An 18,616-nucleotide genomic window follows, 5' to 3' on the forward strand; every position below is an offset into this window, starting at 1 on the left:
CCAAAGTGCTGGGATTACAGGCTTGAGCCACCGCACCCAGCCTATTTTTGAATTTTTTTTGTAAAAATGAGGTGTCACTGTATTTCCCAGTCTGGTCTTGAACTCCATGGGCTCAAGTGATCTTCCTGCCTCAGCCTCCCAAAGTGCTGGGATTACAGGTGTGAGCCACCATGCCCAGCCTAACCTTTCTTTACGTTCCTACACTATCATCTGCAGAGGTTGCTAATAAGCAGTGAAATAATGAAAGATGCTGTGGAGAAGCCACACAGGCAAATACAGACCCCGTACTGCCAAGAGTGTCCTCTGACCCAGACTCAGTCCCTCATTTAATATTCATATTTGAAATGATTCCACATGCATGCAGTTTCCAAATCAAATTAAAAATTTAGTTTTATTGTGTAAAATCTATTTATGTACCTTTAAAAACATGATTTGGGTATCACTTCTGAGTAAAGTGAAACTTGGTGCATTATAGAGGCTGCAAAGGATAGGCAAACATAAAACCATCCAAGTCTCTGAAAGTATCAGCATGGAATACCACTAAACTATATATATATATATATTTTTTTTTTTTTTTGTAAAATCCCTGGACTTGAAATAATTTGGAGCTATACCTAGAGACATTGTTAAGGATAGTATTCTTTATAAAGTTCCTTGTCTATAAACATTGATTGGAAAATTTATAATTTCACAATTAGATTCTAGTTAATATTATTTATATCTGTTCTATATATGAAGTGCATGTGTGTGTATATATGCACATATATATCTTCTATACAAATGCAAACCTCTCAAGCCTATAAGTTATTAGACAACTCTAATGCCCTCGGAGACATAAGTGATAGAGCCTTCTGGTAAGCAACACCCATTACTGACAGGCACGTCTTCCATTTTCATGAACTCCTAACCCAAAGGTGGTCCTCAATGTGGTTAGTTTAACTACCTAACATGAGTAATTAAACATTTAGGCTCATGACTGTAATCCCAACACTTTGGGAGGCTGAGGCCAGCAGATCACTTAAGGCCAGGGGTTTGAGACCAGCTTGGCCAACATGGCAAAACCCCATCTCTACTATAAATACCAAAAATTAGCCAGGTGTGGTGGCACATGCCTGTAGTCCCAGCTACTTGGGAGGATGAAGCACAAGAATCACTTAAACCTGGGAGGTGGAAGTTGCAGTGAGCCGAGATCATGCTACTGCACTTTGGCCTGGGTGACAGAGTGAGACTCCATCTCAAAAACAAACAAAAACATTTCGACTGAATCACGTGTCTCTTCAACTGAGTTCCTATATTGTCGTATAGCAGCCAAGAGCCAAGCACCATTGTAAATGTGCTGTAGTATTTGCAGTACCCTCACACAACCCTAAGGGGTAAGTACTACTAGGGTCCCTAATTCACAGATGAGGAAGCTTACAGCACAAAGAAATTAAATAACCTGGCCCAGGTCACACCAGTGAGAGCCAGGATTCAAACCCATGCCATCTGGCCCCTGGGCCCACATTCTTACCCCTCTGTTCCTGCGCTGTGCCATGCCCTTGCCAGTGAAATCACAGGTTCATTTGGTGCCTTTTTAGCAGACCTCCCCCTGGGCTGGGCAAGTTCTTGAGGGAGCCTTACAAAGTGAATTGACTCAAGCTCAAACATGTTCTCTTTGCCCTGACAGGCCACTTGACGGTGAACTACTCTCCACAGTCTGCTTCACACTAGAGTTATGCATCTTGTCTCCATCAGACAGTGAGTGCTGAAGGCGAGGAACCTAGGCTTTACTCTGGGATCCCCTCAAAGTGCAATCATGTTCCTCATTAGTCAGTACACACAGAGAGAGAGTTTATTTAACACTCTATTCTGCCAATTGGAGTTTCCTGAAACTGGCATTCTGAAACACAGAAATCTGCTGAAGCCCTGAGAAAGAGCGGTGTAATATTCCAACTGCTGGACTAAAACAAAGTAACATATACCTTCGGAATTAGGCAGATTTCTCCAATTTCATAATTTAAAGAAACACATCTCTCCTACCTCTAATTTTAATCACAGTTGCTGATTTTATTATCAAACATTTTAATATTAGCAAACATTGTCCTTTCACAAATGTTTCTCTAATTATTATTCCAAAAAATAGCCTTGGCTCCAGCTAAAGCTTTTAAAAAAATGAAGTAAATTGATTTGGAATTTCTCCTAATGCAAATAAACTAATAAATCCATACTATACACTGCTTTTCAAAATGACACTTTAACAATGATTTTTAATAGAATACCTTGAGCCGGAAGTAAAAAATGAATCATCACTGTCATCATTATACTTTTTTCTTGGTTTTGCCATGATGGGTGATTCCTGTTCTATGGTCTGCATATCTGAAGTCACTGAATGTGAAATACCACTTGAGAAAACAGAAAAATATATAAATCAGTAAGTTCACAAACTTTTGTTTTCCCAAAATAAAGAAAGCTTTAATGTATATTTTGAACAAAGACAAATTTATGAGAGGGGTTAAAAACATAAGCAATAAAACAAAGCTTTTCTGGTGCAAGCTATCAAAAATGTTAAAGTTCTATGAGGACTGTATCTACATAAAATATGGTCACAAATACTGGTTATGTTCTTGGCTTCCACTCTGCTGTGTGTTTCATGAAGAGTCAGACCTTTTTCCTTTTTTTAAAGAACCAAATTTGAAATTTTGCACGTCATACTGAATAACAGCAAAGCAAAAACAATTAGAGAAGATAAGGAATAACAAGAAAGTATCTCTAAAGTTGAAAGTAACACAGTCCAAGAAAAATCCACTGATGATTCGCAAATTGGCTTTGATTCTAACTCCAAGAAAGCAGTCTCACATACCTTCTGCAATTTCCAAATCCCATGCCAAGTCTGTCTGAGTCAACATTTGTTTTGCCACTCATGTTCATCTTTTCATCTTTCTTCATCTGAATTTCAAGATCCTTATAGGCTAACCGTAGTGACAAAACACTGCCAAAAAACCAAATGCTCTTTAATTTAGCTTTAATCCTTTGTTCTTACATTAAAATAGCAAGCAAAATTAAACATGAAATGTATACTTTTAGCTTCATGATTTTTTCTTTAATTAACCATTATGAAGGCAAGTTGGCGTTTTTTCTACCTGCCTTTTTTGACTGGACGCTTAAGAAAATTTGAATGAGCTTACAGCCACTTTCTCATTGCTGCTCAACCTGTATCACTGTTCAAGTTTAGTTCACATTACCTGTTATTGAATAATAACATAATGTTTACCCAAATCACTTCTATATGGGATAATGAAAAGCAGGATTTCTTATTTGGACTAATATTTTATCACACTTCCACATTACATATTAAAGCATGAGGTTAGTCTCACTAGTCTGTCTTGATTTAAGATAAATAAGTAAACATATAAATTTGACTTCACAAGTACATCAATTAAGGAGCAGTTACTTAATTGTAAAAGGATCCTTCAGTTTACAAAAGAATTTCTTGTAGGAGACCTCTAGGCAATCAGGATTCTGAGAGCATTCAAAATGGGATAGTCACTTATCAGCTAATAGTATCTTTAGCATTACTAGTCATATACTGCCCTTCTATTAAAATCGAATACCTGCTACAAGCAGGACACCAAAGGGGTAAAAAAATACACAAAACATTGTCCTTGCTCTCAGATTTCTAAAAAATACAATAATGACTTAATTTTTCATAAAGAAACTATGCCTGTATAGCAAGAACAGCAGTACTGTATCATATTTTAGTGAGACAGCAACATTTCAGGGCTCTGAAAAATGATATACCTACCTTACAAGGATTTCTAAGTTATCATCCACTTTATAAAAGCATGTAAAATGTCATGAATTCGTGGTAAAAGAGGCATTGTATAAATTCCTAGTAATACAAATAAATTTCTGTGTAGTAACAGGGAAGGACAACAGAATTTCTTTCTTTTTTTTTTTTTTTTTTTTTTGAGACACAGTTTCGCTCTTGTTACCCAGGCTGGAGTGCAATGGCGCGATCTCGGCTCACTGCAACCTCCGCCTCCTGGGTTCAAGCAATTCTGCCTCAGCCTTCCAAGTAGCTGGGACTACAGGCATGCGCCACCATGTCCAGCTAATTTTTGTATTTTTAGTAGAGACGGGGTTTCACCATGTTGACCAGGATGGTCTCGATCTCTTGACCTCGTGATCCACCCGCCTTGGCCTCCCAAAGTGCTGGGATTATAGGCGTGAGCCACCGCGCCCAGCCAGAATTTCTTTTTTTTGAGACTGAGTCTTGCTCTGTCACCCAGGCTGGAGTGCAGTGGCATGATCTCAGCTCTCTGCAACCTCTGCCCTGCAGGTTTAAGTGATTCTCTGTCTCAGCCTCCCGAGTAGCTGGGATTACAGGCGCCTGCCATCAAGCCCGGCTAATTTTTGTATTTTTAGTAGAGACAAAGTTTCACCATGTTGGCTAGGCTGATCTCAAACTCCTGATCTCAGGCGATCCACCAGCCTCAGCCTCAAAAAGTGTTGGCATTACAGATGTGAGCCACCATAACCGGCCCAGAATTTCTTCCTAGGAAAAGGTAATCTTGCTTGTGCTGTTTCTTTTCTTTAATGAGTCTAGCAAGATTTCTTTGGTCTGTTTTCACATGGCAGTTTGTTTTCCTTACTCTTCCTACAGAACAGGTTATGGCTATTTTATTCCTTAACAAATAAATACTACTCTTCCAAGTATAATTTTTGGAGGAAAAGAATAGCTCTGTTTAAAATCATGAATACATATAATTATAGCAACAGATTCCTCTGGAGAAGATGAATGGGGATGAAAAGGTTCTACTAGAAAGGTGAGAGATGGGAAAGTTTTCCTTCCTAGGTAATCTGACATGGGACTGGGTCACTCACTAAAAGCATGCACTTTCACATCCAGGCTTATGAGAATATCTCTCTGGAAGCACCAGCAGAGTTAAGAAGTCAGAACACCCCAGCACTTTAGGAGGCCAAGGCAGGCGAATCATTTGAGGTCAGGTGTTCAAGACCAGCCTGGCCAACATGGTGAAACTCCGTCTCTACTAAAAATTAAAAAAAAAAAATTAGCCAGGCATGGTAGTGGGCGCCTGTAATCCCAGCTACTGGGAGGCTGAGGTAGGAAAATCACTTGAACCCAGGAGGTGGAGGTTGCAGTGAGCCAAGATAGCACCACTGCACTTCAGCACGGGCAACTGAGAGAGACACCATCTAAAAAAAAAAAAAAAAAGAAGAAGAAGAAGAAGAAGAAGAAGAACACGGCGTTTCTCAGAACTCCAGGAGTGTTTACGGGTACTGGCTCAAGGGAGGACTGCAGCTCAAGGAGCTCTGCCTCTTCCTTCCTTCCTACCAAGTGGGCATACTGAGTACAGGCTGGGAAACTGCTAAAAGGAAACCAGGACACTGCATGGGCCATTTAGTTTCATACTCTGACAGTATAAGAAACAACACTGCTCTGACAGTTTACTGAGCTGAAATAACTTTTATTTACAGCCATTAAGAAAAGTAACTTGTGGTCGGGTGCGGATCACTCTTGTAATCCCAGCACTTTGGGAGGCCGAGGTGAGCAGATCACAAGGTCAAGAGATCAAGACCATTATGATCAACATGGTGAAACCCCGTCTCTACTAAAAATACAAAAACTAGCTAGGCATGGTTGCACGCACCAGTAATCCCAGCTACTTGGGAAGCTGAGGCAGGAGAATCGCTGGAACCTGGGAGGCGGAGGTTGCAATGAGCCGAGATCGCACCACTGCACTCCAGCCTGGCGACAAAGGGAGACTCTGTCTCAAAAAAAAAATTTGCAAAACAACACTCATGTATTAAGGATAAAACAGCTGTACTTTCTACAGGTTTGTGTGGCAGTGGTGGTAATTAAGGCACAGTGGTGTGGTTGTTTTGAACAAGGCCACAAAAGTTACCAAACTGGCTTCTCAAATCAAATTCATAAATCCTCTGATCTGCATCTTTGTTTTTGTGATGTATTAAACACTCCTAGTGAAAGATACAAGTAAAGGCTGATTGTTGCTTCTCGTTTTCAGGAAGATTAGCATGTTAATATTTGAAGTAACAACCATACTTCACTGTATCCAGCTAACCTGCAGCTTTTCAATCCAGCTTATCTGCAGGAAGGGAGCTGATCAGGCCCAATTTTACACATGCTCTGGGAAAACCTCAAGCATGACTAATCTGGACAGAGACTACTCCCAAATACCAAGAGAAGCCATTGAAACACTCAACTCTAACTTTTCCCTTTACCAGGAGCAAAAACTTAGTAAGAGAAATAAAGTCTGTGACAAGTCAATATAAATTTTTACACAAAGCATTTCAAACCATATTCAACCTAAATACAGTTCAGTGCTGCCCCCTATGTTCTGTGAGTTAAATGACAAGGAGAAATAAATATCAATTTCAAATTATTTGGTCTTACCTTATAAACACCTTAGCGAACTATCAGTATGAATAGTAAGACAGTATGAGGCTGGGCGTGGTGGCTCACGCCTGTAATCCAAGCACTTTGGAGGACAAGGTGGGCGGATCACCTCAGGTCAGGAGTTCAAGACCAGCCTGACCAACATGGTAAAACCCCATCTTAAAAAAAAAAAAAAAAAAAAAAAAAAAAAAGACAGTATGAAAAGTAGTTGCACTTACTGAGCACCTACTATGTGTCAGGTATTGTTTGATGCACTTTAACGAGCATCTGCGCTATTAAACTAATCCTTAAAACAACCTCATAAAATAGGTGTTACTATTTTCTTCATCAGTCTATAGTAACTCAAGCTAAAACAGATAAAATACACATGAAAATAAGAGAAAACACCATTAAAAAAACACATGCATAAAAAGTAGGAATCCAGGTTACTTTTCCTTTCTGAGGGCACGCACCCCCTGCCTTCCTTCTCTCCTGATCTTCGGTACGCCGTCACAGTTACCAGAAGGCCATCTTTCTCTTCTGACTTCAACACAAGTGGAAAGCTCTCAAGAGCCTGACAAATGTCTACTGAAAACCAGTCTCTTCACTGGCCTCCTGGCTTCCAGTGTCCTCCCCACTCTTCCTGGCCTGGATATCACTACCGAACTCACTTTCCCGAGACACCCCTTCATCACAGCACTGCTTAAGGAGCTCCTCCTGACTCTCGGGTAAGTGGACAACCACAGCCTCACTTTTAGGTACTCCACATTATCGTTCTAACTCCTCCACTTCAGGCAGGCCCCGGACACACAATAATTCCACCACCTTCATTCTCGGAAACTCTGCCTTCTCTCTCTCCAAGATCCAAGCTCAGAACCTCTGCAGACACCACCAGAGCCATAGTCTTCCATCATATATTCAGAATTGAGTCATGGAGTCCAACAGGGCTTCACATTATAAATACTCTTTTCATTATGGAGACATAATTCACATACTGTAAAACTCACCCTGTCAAATACATGATTCAGTGGCTTTTAGCCCATTCACAAAGTTGTGCCACCATCACTACTAACTCCAGAACATTTTCAGCAGTCCAAAAAGCCTCCTGCATGCATCAGCAGTCACTCTCCCTTCTCTGCTCCCCTCAGGCCCTGGCAACCACTAAGTTACTTTCTGTCCCTATGGATTTGCCTATTCTGGATATTGCATATAGACAGAATCATCATGCGATCTTTTATGGCTGGCTTCTTTCTTAGCATAAACTTTTCTAGGTTTATCCATGTTGTAGCACATATCAGGACTATACTCCTTTCTGTGGCTGGGTAATAGTCCACTGTATGGACATACCACATTTTGTTTATCATTTATCAGTTGGTAGACATTTGAGTTGTTTCTACTTTTTAGTTATTAGGATTAATGCCACTATGAACATTCAATTCATGTGCAAGTTTTTGTGTGGTTGCATAGATGTATGTTTTTATTTCTCTTGAGTATATACTTAGGAGTAGACTTGCTGGGTCACATGGAAACTTTACATTTAACTTTTTGAAGGACTGCCAAACTGTTTTTCACAATAGTGGCACCATTTCACATTGCCATGAGCAATGTATGAGGGTTCAAATTTCTCTACATCCTAGCCAACATTTGACATCCTGGCCAACAGCTGTTACTGCCTTTTTTTTTTTTAGATGAAGTTTTGTTCTTGTTGCCCAGGCTGCAGTGCAATGGCGTGATCTTGGCTCACTGCAACCTCCACCTCCCAGGTTCAAGCAATTATCCTGCCTCAGCCTCCCGAGAAGCTGGGATTATAGGCGCGCCCACCACCACGCCCAGCTAATTTTTGTATTTTTAGTAGAGACGGGGTTTCTCCATTTTGGTGAGGCTGGTCTCGAACTACCAATCTCAGGTGATCTGCCCGCCACAGCCTCCCAAAGTGCTGGGATTACAGGCATGAGCCTCTGCTCTGGGCCCTGACTTTTTTATTATAGCTGCCGTAGAGGGTACATAGTGGTATCTTATTGTGGCTCTAATTTGCATTTCTCTAACTCTAATAATGTGAAGCATCTTTCATGTATAAACATCTCGATGCATCTCTGTCTTTCCCTTCTCACTGATGTCACCACAGTCCTGCCCTTATAGCTTCAACCTTTACAGCTTACAGTTTCATCTCTTTCCCTTCCAATCCATATGACAATGCAATATCAGTTTTCATAAAACTAAATTCTGCAGTACCCTTCCCTCCCTCCCCACAAAAATACATGGCATTTGGAAAGCAAATCTTGGAGTTCTATAATAGTTTTATTTCCTGAAAATGTATTAATATAATGAAATGGAACTTACACTGATTCTTCTTTAGGTGCTGCCTTGGCCAGGTCTTCCTGCTCCTTCATTTTATCCACAGCTTGAGCTTGTTTTTCAATTTCATTAAAGCATGTGTTTGCCAGTTTCTGAGCTCCCAAACTTCCTTTTTTGGCTCCGAGCTAGAAGATGCACAAGACTATAGTCTACACAAGCTGTCGGAAAGCTTTTGTAACTACAACTAACATTCCCTGAGGGTAAGGACCTGCCAGGCACTGTGATGAGCACTTTATACTTGTTCTGTGGCTTAGTCCTCACAACTCTGTGAAGTTAGTATTATTATAGGCGTCCCTCAGCATGGGGGGATTGGTTTCAGGATCCTGTATATGACAAAATCTGCAATGATCAATTCCCTTATATAAAATGGTGTAGTATCTGCATTTAACCAATGCATATCCTCCAGTATACTTTCAATCATCTCTAGATCACTTTTATACCTAAACAATGTACATGCTACGAAATAGTGCCACTTCTGTGTTTTTATTTGTATTATTTTTACCGTTGTACTGTTACTTTTTATTTTTTACTTTTTTTGAGACAGGGTCTCAAGCTGTTGCCCAGGCTGGAGTACAGTAGCATAATCTGGGCTCACTGCAACCCCTGCCTCCTGAGATAAAGCAATCCTCCCACCTCAGTCTCTTGAGTAGCTAAAACTATAGGCACAGGCCACCAAACCTGGCTACTTTTTGTATTTTTTATGGAGACGGGATATTCATCATGTTGCCCAGGCTGGTCTCGAACTCTGGGGCTCATGTGATCACCTGCTTCAGCCTCCCAAAGTGCTGAGATTACAGGTGTGAGTCACTACGCTTGGTCTATTTTTTTTTTCCCCCAAATATTTCTGATCTGCAGTTGGTTAAATCCACGAATGCAGAACCCCTGGATACAGAGGGCTGAGGAAAATAAAGCTCATAGAAGTTAAGCAACGTGACCAGGATCACACAGCCAATAAATGGCAAGGCCAGGATTCAAACCTTGCACCTGCCTCCAGAGCTGGTGCTCTGCAACACATCACTGTTTCTGAAAGCTCACCAGAGGACTACCCTCTAAGCCTCACGAGGCGTCATTGCTTATTGAACCACACGAGCAGGAGAGAAATCCCCAGGGGAACTTTGTTAATTTTTTTCAGAATTTTGTCATAGAAAAAATGTTAAATAATCATTCTAGAAAAAAATTCACTAAGTATAACATTAATCTCTCTGAACAAAATATAGACTCCTTATATCAAAGCCACATTTATTATAAGATGGTTGAAAAGAATAAAATTAAAATGACAAAGCGGCTTTTTAGTTTTAAAACTTAACTACCAGATATTTTATATGTAAAGTACGAAATACTCACGCCTTTTTTAGCTTGATTTGGTTTCTTTTTTATGATAGAGGAAACCTCTGCCAAAAAATAAAAATTAAAGTCAGACCAGTAGAAATAATCTTTCTTTTTTAGCGTGTCTTTTAAAATTCTAAGACAGGGCACTTTATTAATTAAGAGATAACATTTTCTACGTTAGTCTGTCATCCAGAAGACTCAAGTTGATGATCATATTTTAGATTAACAGAGCTTCCTCAAAATGGAGTCCTCAGTATTTCCATGCAGTCTCCAAACTCAGAGAAGATGGATTTTTTTTACACCACACAGAAGAGAAATAAAGAGCCTGAGCTTGCCCATATTCAGCACTACCTCAGCTTCCCGGGTGCCCACCACTACGTCCAGCTAATTTTTGTATTTTCAGTAGAGATGGAGTTTTGCCATGTTGACCAGGCTGGTCTTGAACCCCTTACCTCAGGTGATCCGCCTGCCTTGGCCTCCCAAAGTGCTGGGATTATAGTTGTGAGCCACCATGCCCAGTCCACATTCAGTACTTTCTTCAGGAACATTTAAAAAAGTATATTACAACAATTTTTTTTTTTTAAGACAGGGTCTCGTTCTGTTGCCTAAGCTGAGTGCAGTGGCATGACCTCCCAGCTCAAGGGATCCTTCCACTTTGCCTCCTGAGTAGTTGGGATCACAGGTGTGCACCATCACATCTGGCTTTTTTTTTTTTTTAAGAGATGGGGTCTTGCTACATTGCCCAGACTGGTCTTGGACTCCTAGTTCAAGTGATGCACCTGCCTCAGCCTCCCAAAGAGCTGAAATTATAAGTATGAGCCACCATGCCACAACTCTTTTATTAAGTTCTACCCGTCAAAATCTTTAAAAACCTTTTCAAAATTTTTTGTTATTTTTTAGAGATGGTCTCACTCTATTACCTAGGCTGGGGTGTAGTAGTGAAATCACAGCCTACTACAGCACTGAACTCCTGTACTCAAGTGATCTTCTCGTCCCAGCCTCCCTAGTAGCTGGGAATACAGGCATATGCCACCATGCCTGGCTTTTTTTTTTTTTTTTTTTTTGTAGAGATGGGAGGATCTCACTATGTTGCCCAGTCTGGTCTCAAGCTCCTGGCTTCAAGTGATCTTCCTGCCTTGGCCTTCCAACGTGCTGGGATTACAGGTATGAATTATCATACCCAGCCCCAAAACTTTAAAAATTATTATAATTTCCCATTTTTATTTTAGAGTCAGGGAGTACATGCACAGTTTTGTTATAAGGGTATATTGTGTGGTGCTGAGGTTTGGGCTTCTTTTGATCCCATCACCCAAGCAGTGAACACAGTATCCAACAGGAAGTTTTTCAGCTCTTGCTCCCCTTTCTCCCTCCCTCCTTTTGGAGTCCTCAGTGCCTACTGTTCCCATCTTTATGTTTGTATGAACCCAAGATTTAGCTCCCACTTATAAGTGAGAACATATAATATCTGGTTTTCTGTTTCTGCATTAGTTTGTTTAGGATAAATGGCCTCCAGCCATGTTGCTACAAAGGACGTAATTGTTCTTTTTTATGGCTGCATAAAAATTGTTTGAAAATTTACAGTTAGCAGCCTGGACAACATAAGGAGACTCCATCTCTACCAAATACATACATACATACATACATACATACATGCATACATAAGCAAGCCCAGTGTGATGGCGCCTGCCTGTGGTCTCAGCTACCTGGGGGGCTGAGGTGGGAGGATCCCTTGGACCAGGCTGCAGTGAACTGTGATTGTACCCACTGCACTCCAGCATGGGAAATAAAGTAAGAGTCTATCTCAAAATAAAAGTTAACTAGGCAGTATGTATACAATTAAAGCAGTCAGTGATGTGCTTTTTCACCTTGGCTTATACACAGATATTATCACATTAGCCAAAATAAATATAAAGCATTCTCGGCTGGGCATGGCAGCTCATGTGTGAAATCCCAGTACTTTGGGAGGCCAAGGCGGGCAGATCACCTAAGGTCAGAAGTTCGAGACCAGCCTGGGCAATATGGTGAAACTTTGTTTCTACTAAAAATACAAAAGTTAGCTGGGCGTGGTGGCGCACCACCTGTAATCACAGCTACTTGGGAGGCTGAGGCATGAAAATCACTTGAACCTGGCAGATGCTGTTGCAGTGAGCTGAGATCACACCATTGTACTCCAGCCTGGGTGACAGAGTAAGACTCTGCCTCAAAAAAAAAAAAAAAAAAAAAGAAAAAAGAAACATAAAGCATTCTCTTATTTTAATAACAGTACTTTCTAAATTACACAAAAATACTTTTTTTAGAGGAAGTTTCTTAAAAATCATTTTCTAGGCCGGGTGCAGTGGTTCATGCCTGTAATCCCAGCACTTTGGGAGGCCAAGGCAGGTGGATCACCTGAGGTCGGGAGTTTGAGACTAGCCTGACCAACATGGAGAAACCCCATCTCTACTAAAAAGACAAAATTAGCTGGGCATGGTAGCGCATGCCTGTAATCCCAGCTACTTAGGAAGCTAAGGCAGGAGAATCACTTGAACCCGGGAGGCGAAGGTTGTGGTGAGCTGAGATTGCACCATCACACTCCATCCTGGGCAACAAGAGTGAAACCCCATCTCAAAAAAAAAAAAAAAATCTTTTTCTAAGTACATTTTACTCATAGGTTACATATTGTCTTTAGAATTATGTTTAAGAAACCCTGCTTGGTTAGGTTCTTTAAAAAAAAAAAAAAGAAAGAAAAAAGAAACCCAGCAAAATTTAAGTCTGAATTTTTTCATATAAAGATAAGAATGTGCTTTGATCGGAAAAGATAGCATAAAACCACAAACAGCGAAAGATTATAATGTTTAGCTCTAAGTAGAGAATAATGTCATTTATTACATTTCAAGTGTGAAAAAGATGTTTGTGGGAGTTTTTCTTTTCATCACTTTCTTTTAGATTTGTATTGTAGGAGTCACATAACCTGCTTCCAATCTCTGACAAGTCTAATACATGATGAAAATGTCAGGAATATTTCTTTTTTTTTTTTTTAGACAGAGTCTTGCTCTGTCACCAGGCTGGAGTGCAGTGGCGCAATCTCGGCTCACTGAAACCTCTGCCTCCTGGGTTCAAGCGATTCTTCCGCCTCAGCCTCCCGAGTAGCTGGGACCACAGGTGCATGCCACCACACCCGGCTAATTTTTTTGTATTTTTAGTAGAGACGGGGTTTCACCATGTTAGCCAGGATGGTCTCTATCTCTTGACTTCGTGATCCACCCACCTCGGCCTCCCAAAGTGCTGGGATTACAGGTGTGCCACCGTGCCCGGCCAGGAATATTTCTTTTGTGTGTGTATGTGTCTCTGTGTGTGTGTGTTTGTTTTTTTGAGACAGTCTCGCCCTGTCACCCAGGTTGGAGTGCAGTGGCACGATCTCGGCTCACTGCAAACTCCGCCTCCTGGGTTCAAGCAATTCCCTGCCTCAGCCTCCTGAGTAGCTGAGATTACAGACATGCGCCATCATGGCAGGCTAATTTTTGTATTTTTAGTAGAGATGGGGGGTTTCACCATCTTGGCCAGGCTGGTCTTGAACTACTGACCTTGTGATCCACCCGACTTGGCCTCCCAAAGTGCTGGGATTACAGGCGTGAGCCACTACGTCGCCTGTCAGGAATATTTCTAACAGTTTAGTTATTTTTCACCAAAGCAGCTGCTTTCCAATGAATGCAATCTAATATGCACCAATTAAAATATAATTCCTTCATAATGAAAAGTTTAAGACTAAGTTTGCCTATGATAAAATTAGAAAGAAGAAAATGCTGAGTTCTGAGTAAAAAGGAATGGTGTAGGTGTTCTAACCACTGTTTATTTTGGGAATGTGAGCCAGCACAACATAAACTCGCCAATCAAAAACACCAGCAACCATATTGGCTAAATGTACACATTGTTCCCTTTTTTTTTTTTTTTTTGAGATAAGGTATCACACTGTCTCCCAGGCTGGAGTGCAGTGGTGTGATCATGGCTCACTGCAGCCTCAACTTCCCGGGCTCAAGTTATCCTCCTGCCTCAGCCTCCCAAGCAGCTGGGACTACAAGTGTATGCCACCACACCCAGCTAATTGTTTTTTTCCAATTCTTTTGGTAGAGACAGGGTTTCACCATGTTGCCCAGACTGGTCTTAAACTCCTGGGCTCAAGCAATGCAACCACCTCAGCTTCCTAAAGCGTTAGGATTACAGGCCTGAGCCACTGCACCCAGCCACATTGCTGGATTTTATATTATCAAGCTGGTTAAAATGTAGCATCTTTGTTGGAAGCTTGAGAGGTGAATAAAAAACATATATATATATAGCATCTTTTGCTTAATGAAATCTGATTAACAGATTCGGTCATGATGCTATATTACTCCATCAGGTGAGATACCTAGGCCAAATGCAGGAGGATTTATTTTTTTTCTTAATGAGTCATACACTTCAAATCAAAATGTAGGCTTTTAAGCGTATTACCTAAAGTAGCCTTTGTTGGTACATTAAGACCTTCCACACTTGGTCCTTGTTCTTGTCCACCTGAAAATTCAAAACATTGATATTAGTGCAGAAAATAAACTCACCTAATTTGTTTTTGAAAGTATAATAATTCAACTTGCACAGTGCTACATATCTTATCCAATTTTGCCAATGATCACCTAACTTTTTAGCTCCATATTCTATTTTATTCTTATAAGAATTTTGACATAAAAGTCCATTAAAGTAGAAGTGTATTTTTAATCCAATGGCTTTATAGAACAAAAATGTTAGTGGTCTCTTCAACTAACAGGATTCAAAATTCTACCTTATGATCTAGTGTTTCAAAGTGATCTGTCATAAGATACTTAGTACGTCTGTGTACTATATACCCAACATATATTAATATTTGGAAATTCTAATACCAATTACATTGATGATAGAAATCTAAATTTCCAGTTGCCAAGAAATCTGCCTTATTTATTCTATTTTAACTAAAAAGGGATCCTGGTTAGCAACTATATTAAGCCTTCATTAAAGGCCAGATACTGTGGCTCATGCCTGTGATCCCAGAACTTTGGGAGGCCAAGTTGGGCAAACTACTTGAGCTCAGGAGTTTGAGACCCCCTACCTTGACCTCCGAAAGTGCTGGGATTATAGGCATAAGCCACCATGCCCAACCATACTTTGTTATTTAAATTTTATTTATTACTTTAAAAATAAATAAAATGTAGGCTGGGCATGTGGTAGCTTATGCCTGTAATCCCAGCACTTTGGGAGGTCGAGGCAGGCAGATCACTTGAGGTCAGGAGTTTGAGACCAGCCTGGCCAATATGGTGAAACCCCATCTCTACTAAAAAATACAAAGATGGCGGCCAGAAGCGGTGGTTCACACCTGTAAGCACTTTGGGATGCCGAGGCAGGCAGATCATGAGATCAAGAGTTCAAGACCAGTCTGGCCAACATGGTAAAACCACGTCTCTACCAAAAGTACAAAAATTAGCCAGACGTGGTGGCAGCCACCCGTAATGCCAGCTACTTAGGAGGCTGAGGCAGGAGAATTGCTTGAACCCGGGAGGCAGAGATTGCAGTGAGCCGAGATCATGCCACTGCACTCCAGCCTGGGTGACAGAGCAAGACTCCATGTCAAAAAAAAAAGAAAAACAACTGAACAAAGATTAGCCAGGCATGACGGTGCACACCTGTAATCCCAGCTACTTGGGAGGCTGAGGCAGGAGAATGGCTTGAACTCAGGAGGCTGAGATTGCAGTGAGCTGAGATCACGCCACTGCACTCCAGCCTAAGCAATAGAGCAAGACGCCATCTAAAAAAAAAAAAAAATTAATGTAGTATATCCATTCAATGGAATATTATTTAGCTGTAAAAAGGAATGAAGTACTGATAGCGGTTATAACAAGAATAAACCCTGAAAAAAATCACAAGCTTAAAAAGCCACTCACAAAAGACCACATATTGTATAGTTCTATATATATGAAACATCCAGAATAGGCAAATCCATAGGTACAGAAAGGAGACTCATGAATGCCAGGGGCAGAGGGAAATAAAAAGTGACTATTAATGGTTATGTAGTTTCTTTAGGCTGTTGAAAATATTCTTTTTTTCTTTATTTTAGAAATAAATGAGATGGGATTTTTTTTTTTTTTTTTAAGAAAGGGGTCTTGCCATGTTGCCAAGGCCGGTCTTAAACTCCCTGGGCTCAAGCAATCCTCCTGCCTCAGCCTCCCAAAGTGCTGGGACTAAAGGTGTGAGCCACCATGCCCAGCCAGAAAATATTCTAAACTTAGATAGTGGTGACTGTGGCATAACCTTGCGAATATACTAAAAACCACTAATTTGTATATTTTAAAAGGGTGAATTTTATGGTAGGACAATTATTTTTAAAATGTGAGGCCCAACAGTGGTTTACAGGAAACTCTACTGTTTCATTTACGTAAATATTTTAAAAATAAGCTCTGGTTAAGACATTTAAATAGGCCAAACAGGATGAGTGAGCACAGTGATATTTTATAGAAAAACAACTGACCACATGTTCGTTTACTGGAGTCAGGACCTGCGCTGGGCACTGAGAAACAGCAGTGAAAAAGAATACACAAGCAGAGCATTTCATGTCCCATATCTCTATTTGTTAAAGTTCTTTTGTTTTCTCCTTTCCACTCTGTAATCTAAGTTCACTCAAGACTGCACTGTATCACCCAGTGCTAAAGCATGAAATTCTAGGTGAAGCCTCAGGCAACAGGTCTTCTTGATTGCTTAAAAAATTTCTGGGCACAGAAGATGAATGTACTGTTGCAGGTGCGAAAAAAATGAAATTCTAAACAATAAGCTTTTATAAACGAACTCTTCAGCTATGAATGACGATTACAATAAAAAAATCTGAGGCTAAGACAGGAGAACTGTTTGAACCCAGGACTTTGAGACCAGCTTGGGCAACAGATTGAGGCCCCGTCCCTATAAGAGAAATTTTTTAAAAGTTTCAAAAATCTTGTTCTGGCTGGGTGCAGTGGCTCACACCTGTAATCCCAGCACTTTGGGAGGCCAAGGCATGCAGATCACTTGAGGTCAGGAGTCCAAGACCAGCCTAGCCAACATGGTGAGACCCCATCTCTACTAAAAATTAAAAAAATTAGCCAGGCATGGTGGTGCATGCCTGTAATCCCAGCTACCTAGGAGGCTGAGGCAGGAGAATCACTTAAACCTGGAAGTTGGAGGTTAAACTGAGCAGAGATGGAACCACTGCACTCCAGCCTGGTGACAGAGCAAGACTCCATCGCGCAAAAAAAAAAAAAAAAAAAAAAGACAGAAGGGTCTACATTTTAATAGGTTTCAGGTGTTTTGTTTTGTTTTATTTTGTAGAGATGGGATCTCACTATGTTGCCCATGCTGGTCTCCAACTCCTGGACTCACACGATCCTCCTGCCTCAGCCTCGAGAAGTGCTGGGATTACAGGCGTGAGCCACAGTGCCCAGCCCATCTTAATTTTTAATAGTTTCATAGCATGCCACTGAAACATAAAATAGTATTACATGACAGTTCTAAGCACTCCACCTTCGTTATTTTCTGAAGTGGTTTCCACAGGCCTTGATGTTAAAGAAGCTGGTTCTGCTATTGCTGATGCCCATGCTGTGTCACTCGCCTGAAACAAGGTGAGGAAAGTCATTAGCAGACAAAGCAAGAAAACAGCCATGAAAAACAAATCCAAGCACAGGAGAAACCTAACAATTTAAACATCCCATTCTGAGTCCCTGATAACGGAAAGGAAGGCCTATCTATTTTTTTCTTGCGTACTTTTTTTTTTTTTTTTGCTCTGTTGCCCAGGCTAGAGTGCAGAAGCACAATCATAGCTTATTGCAGCCTTGACCTCCCAAGCTCAAGCGACGCTCCCACCTCAGCCTCCTGAGTAGCTGGGACTGCAGGCATGTGCCACAATGCCCAGTTAATTTTTAAATTTTTTGTAGAGAAGGGATCTCGCTATGTTGCCCAGGTTCCTCTCAAACTCCTGGGCTCAAGCTGTCCTCCCATCCCAGCCTCCCAAACTGCTGAGACTATAGGGATGAGCCACAATGCCTGGTCTGTTCTCCTCTTTTTTTTTTTTTTTGATAACTATTTTTGGTAACCATTGACTGTGACAATGCTAGTAAGTATGTGCAAATTATAATAGCAAAAAAACCACAAAAACAAAAAAATAAGGTTTAACAACTTATATAACTTTATGTAGTTTTAAATTGAAAATTAAAGAATAAGCTGGCCACAGTGGCTCACATCTGTAATTCCAGCACTTTGGGAGGCTGAGGCAGGCGGATCACCTGAGGTCAGGAGTTCAAGACCAGCCTGTCCAACGTGGTGAAGCCCTGTCTGTACTAAAAATACAAAAAAATTAGCTGGGCATGGTGGCGCATGCCTGTAATCCCAGCTACTCGGGAGGCTGAGGCAGGAGAATCACTTGAACTTGGGAGGTACAGGTTGCAGTGAGCTGAGATCATGCCAGTGCACTCAGGCCTGGGCGACATAGACTCCATCTCAGAAAAAAAAAGAAAATTAAAGAATGGATTG

At 40.9% G+C, this 18,616-nt stretch overlaps 1 protein-coding gene across 2 annotated transcripts in view; it reads right to left on the reverse strand.

The window, feature by feature from the left end:
- Positions 1–18,616, reverse strand: part of ARFGAP3 (ADP ribosylation factor GTPase activating protein 3) — a 60,359-nt gene that overhangs the window by 17,027 nt on the left and 24,716 nt on the right. Inside the window, exons 6-11 of one of the 2 annotated variants that reach the window (XM_032261369.1) lie at positions 17,612–17,699; positions 14,549–14,608; positions 10,097–10,143; positions 8,738–8,877; positions 2,840–2,968; positions 2,259–2,381 (exon numbers count right to left, since the gene is read on the reverse strand). In XM_032261369.1, the coding sequence (XP_032117260.1) occupies positions 2,259–2,381; positions 2,840–2,968; positions 8,738–8,877; positions 10,097–10,143; positions 14,549–14,608; positions 17,612–17,699 (587 nt within the window). Of the gene's footprint in view, positions 1–2,258; positions 2,382–2,839; positions 2,972–8,737; positions 8,878–10,096; positions 10,144–14,548; positions 14,609–17,611; positions 17,700–18,616 lie in introns of both variants that reach the window. The other variant, XM_032261368.1, reaches the window with a different exon arrangement.

Source organism: Sapajus apella, unplaced genomic scaffold, assembly GCF_009761245.1.
Source record: "Sapajus apella isolate SASKATOON/1434 unplaced genomic scaffold, GSC_monkey_1.0 scaffold123, whole genome shotgun sequence".
NCBI lineage: Eukaryota > Metazoa > Chordata > Mammalia > Primates > Cebidae > Sapajus > Sapajus apella.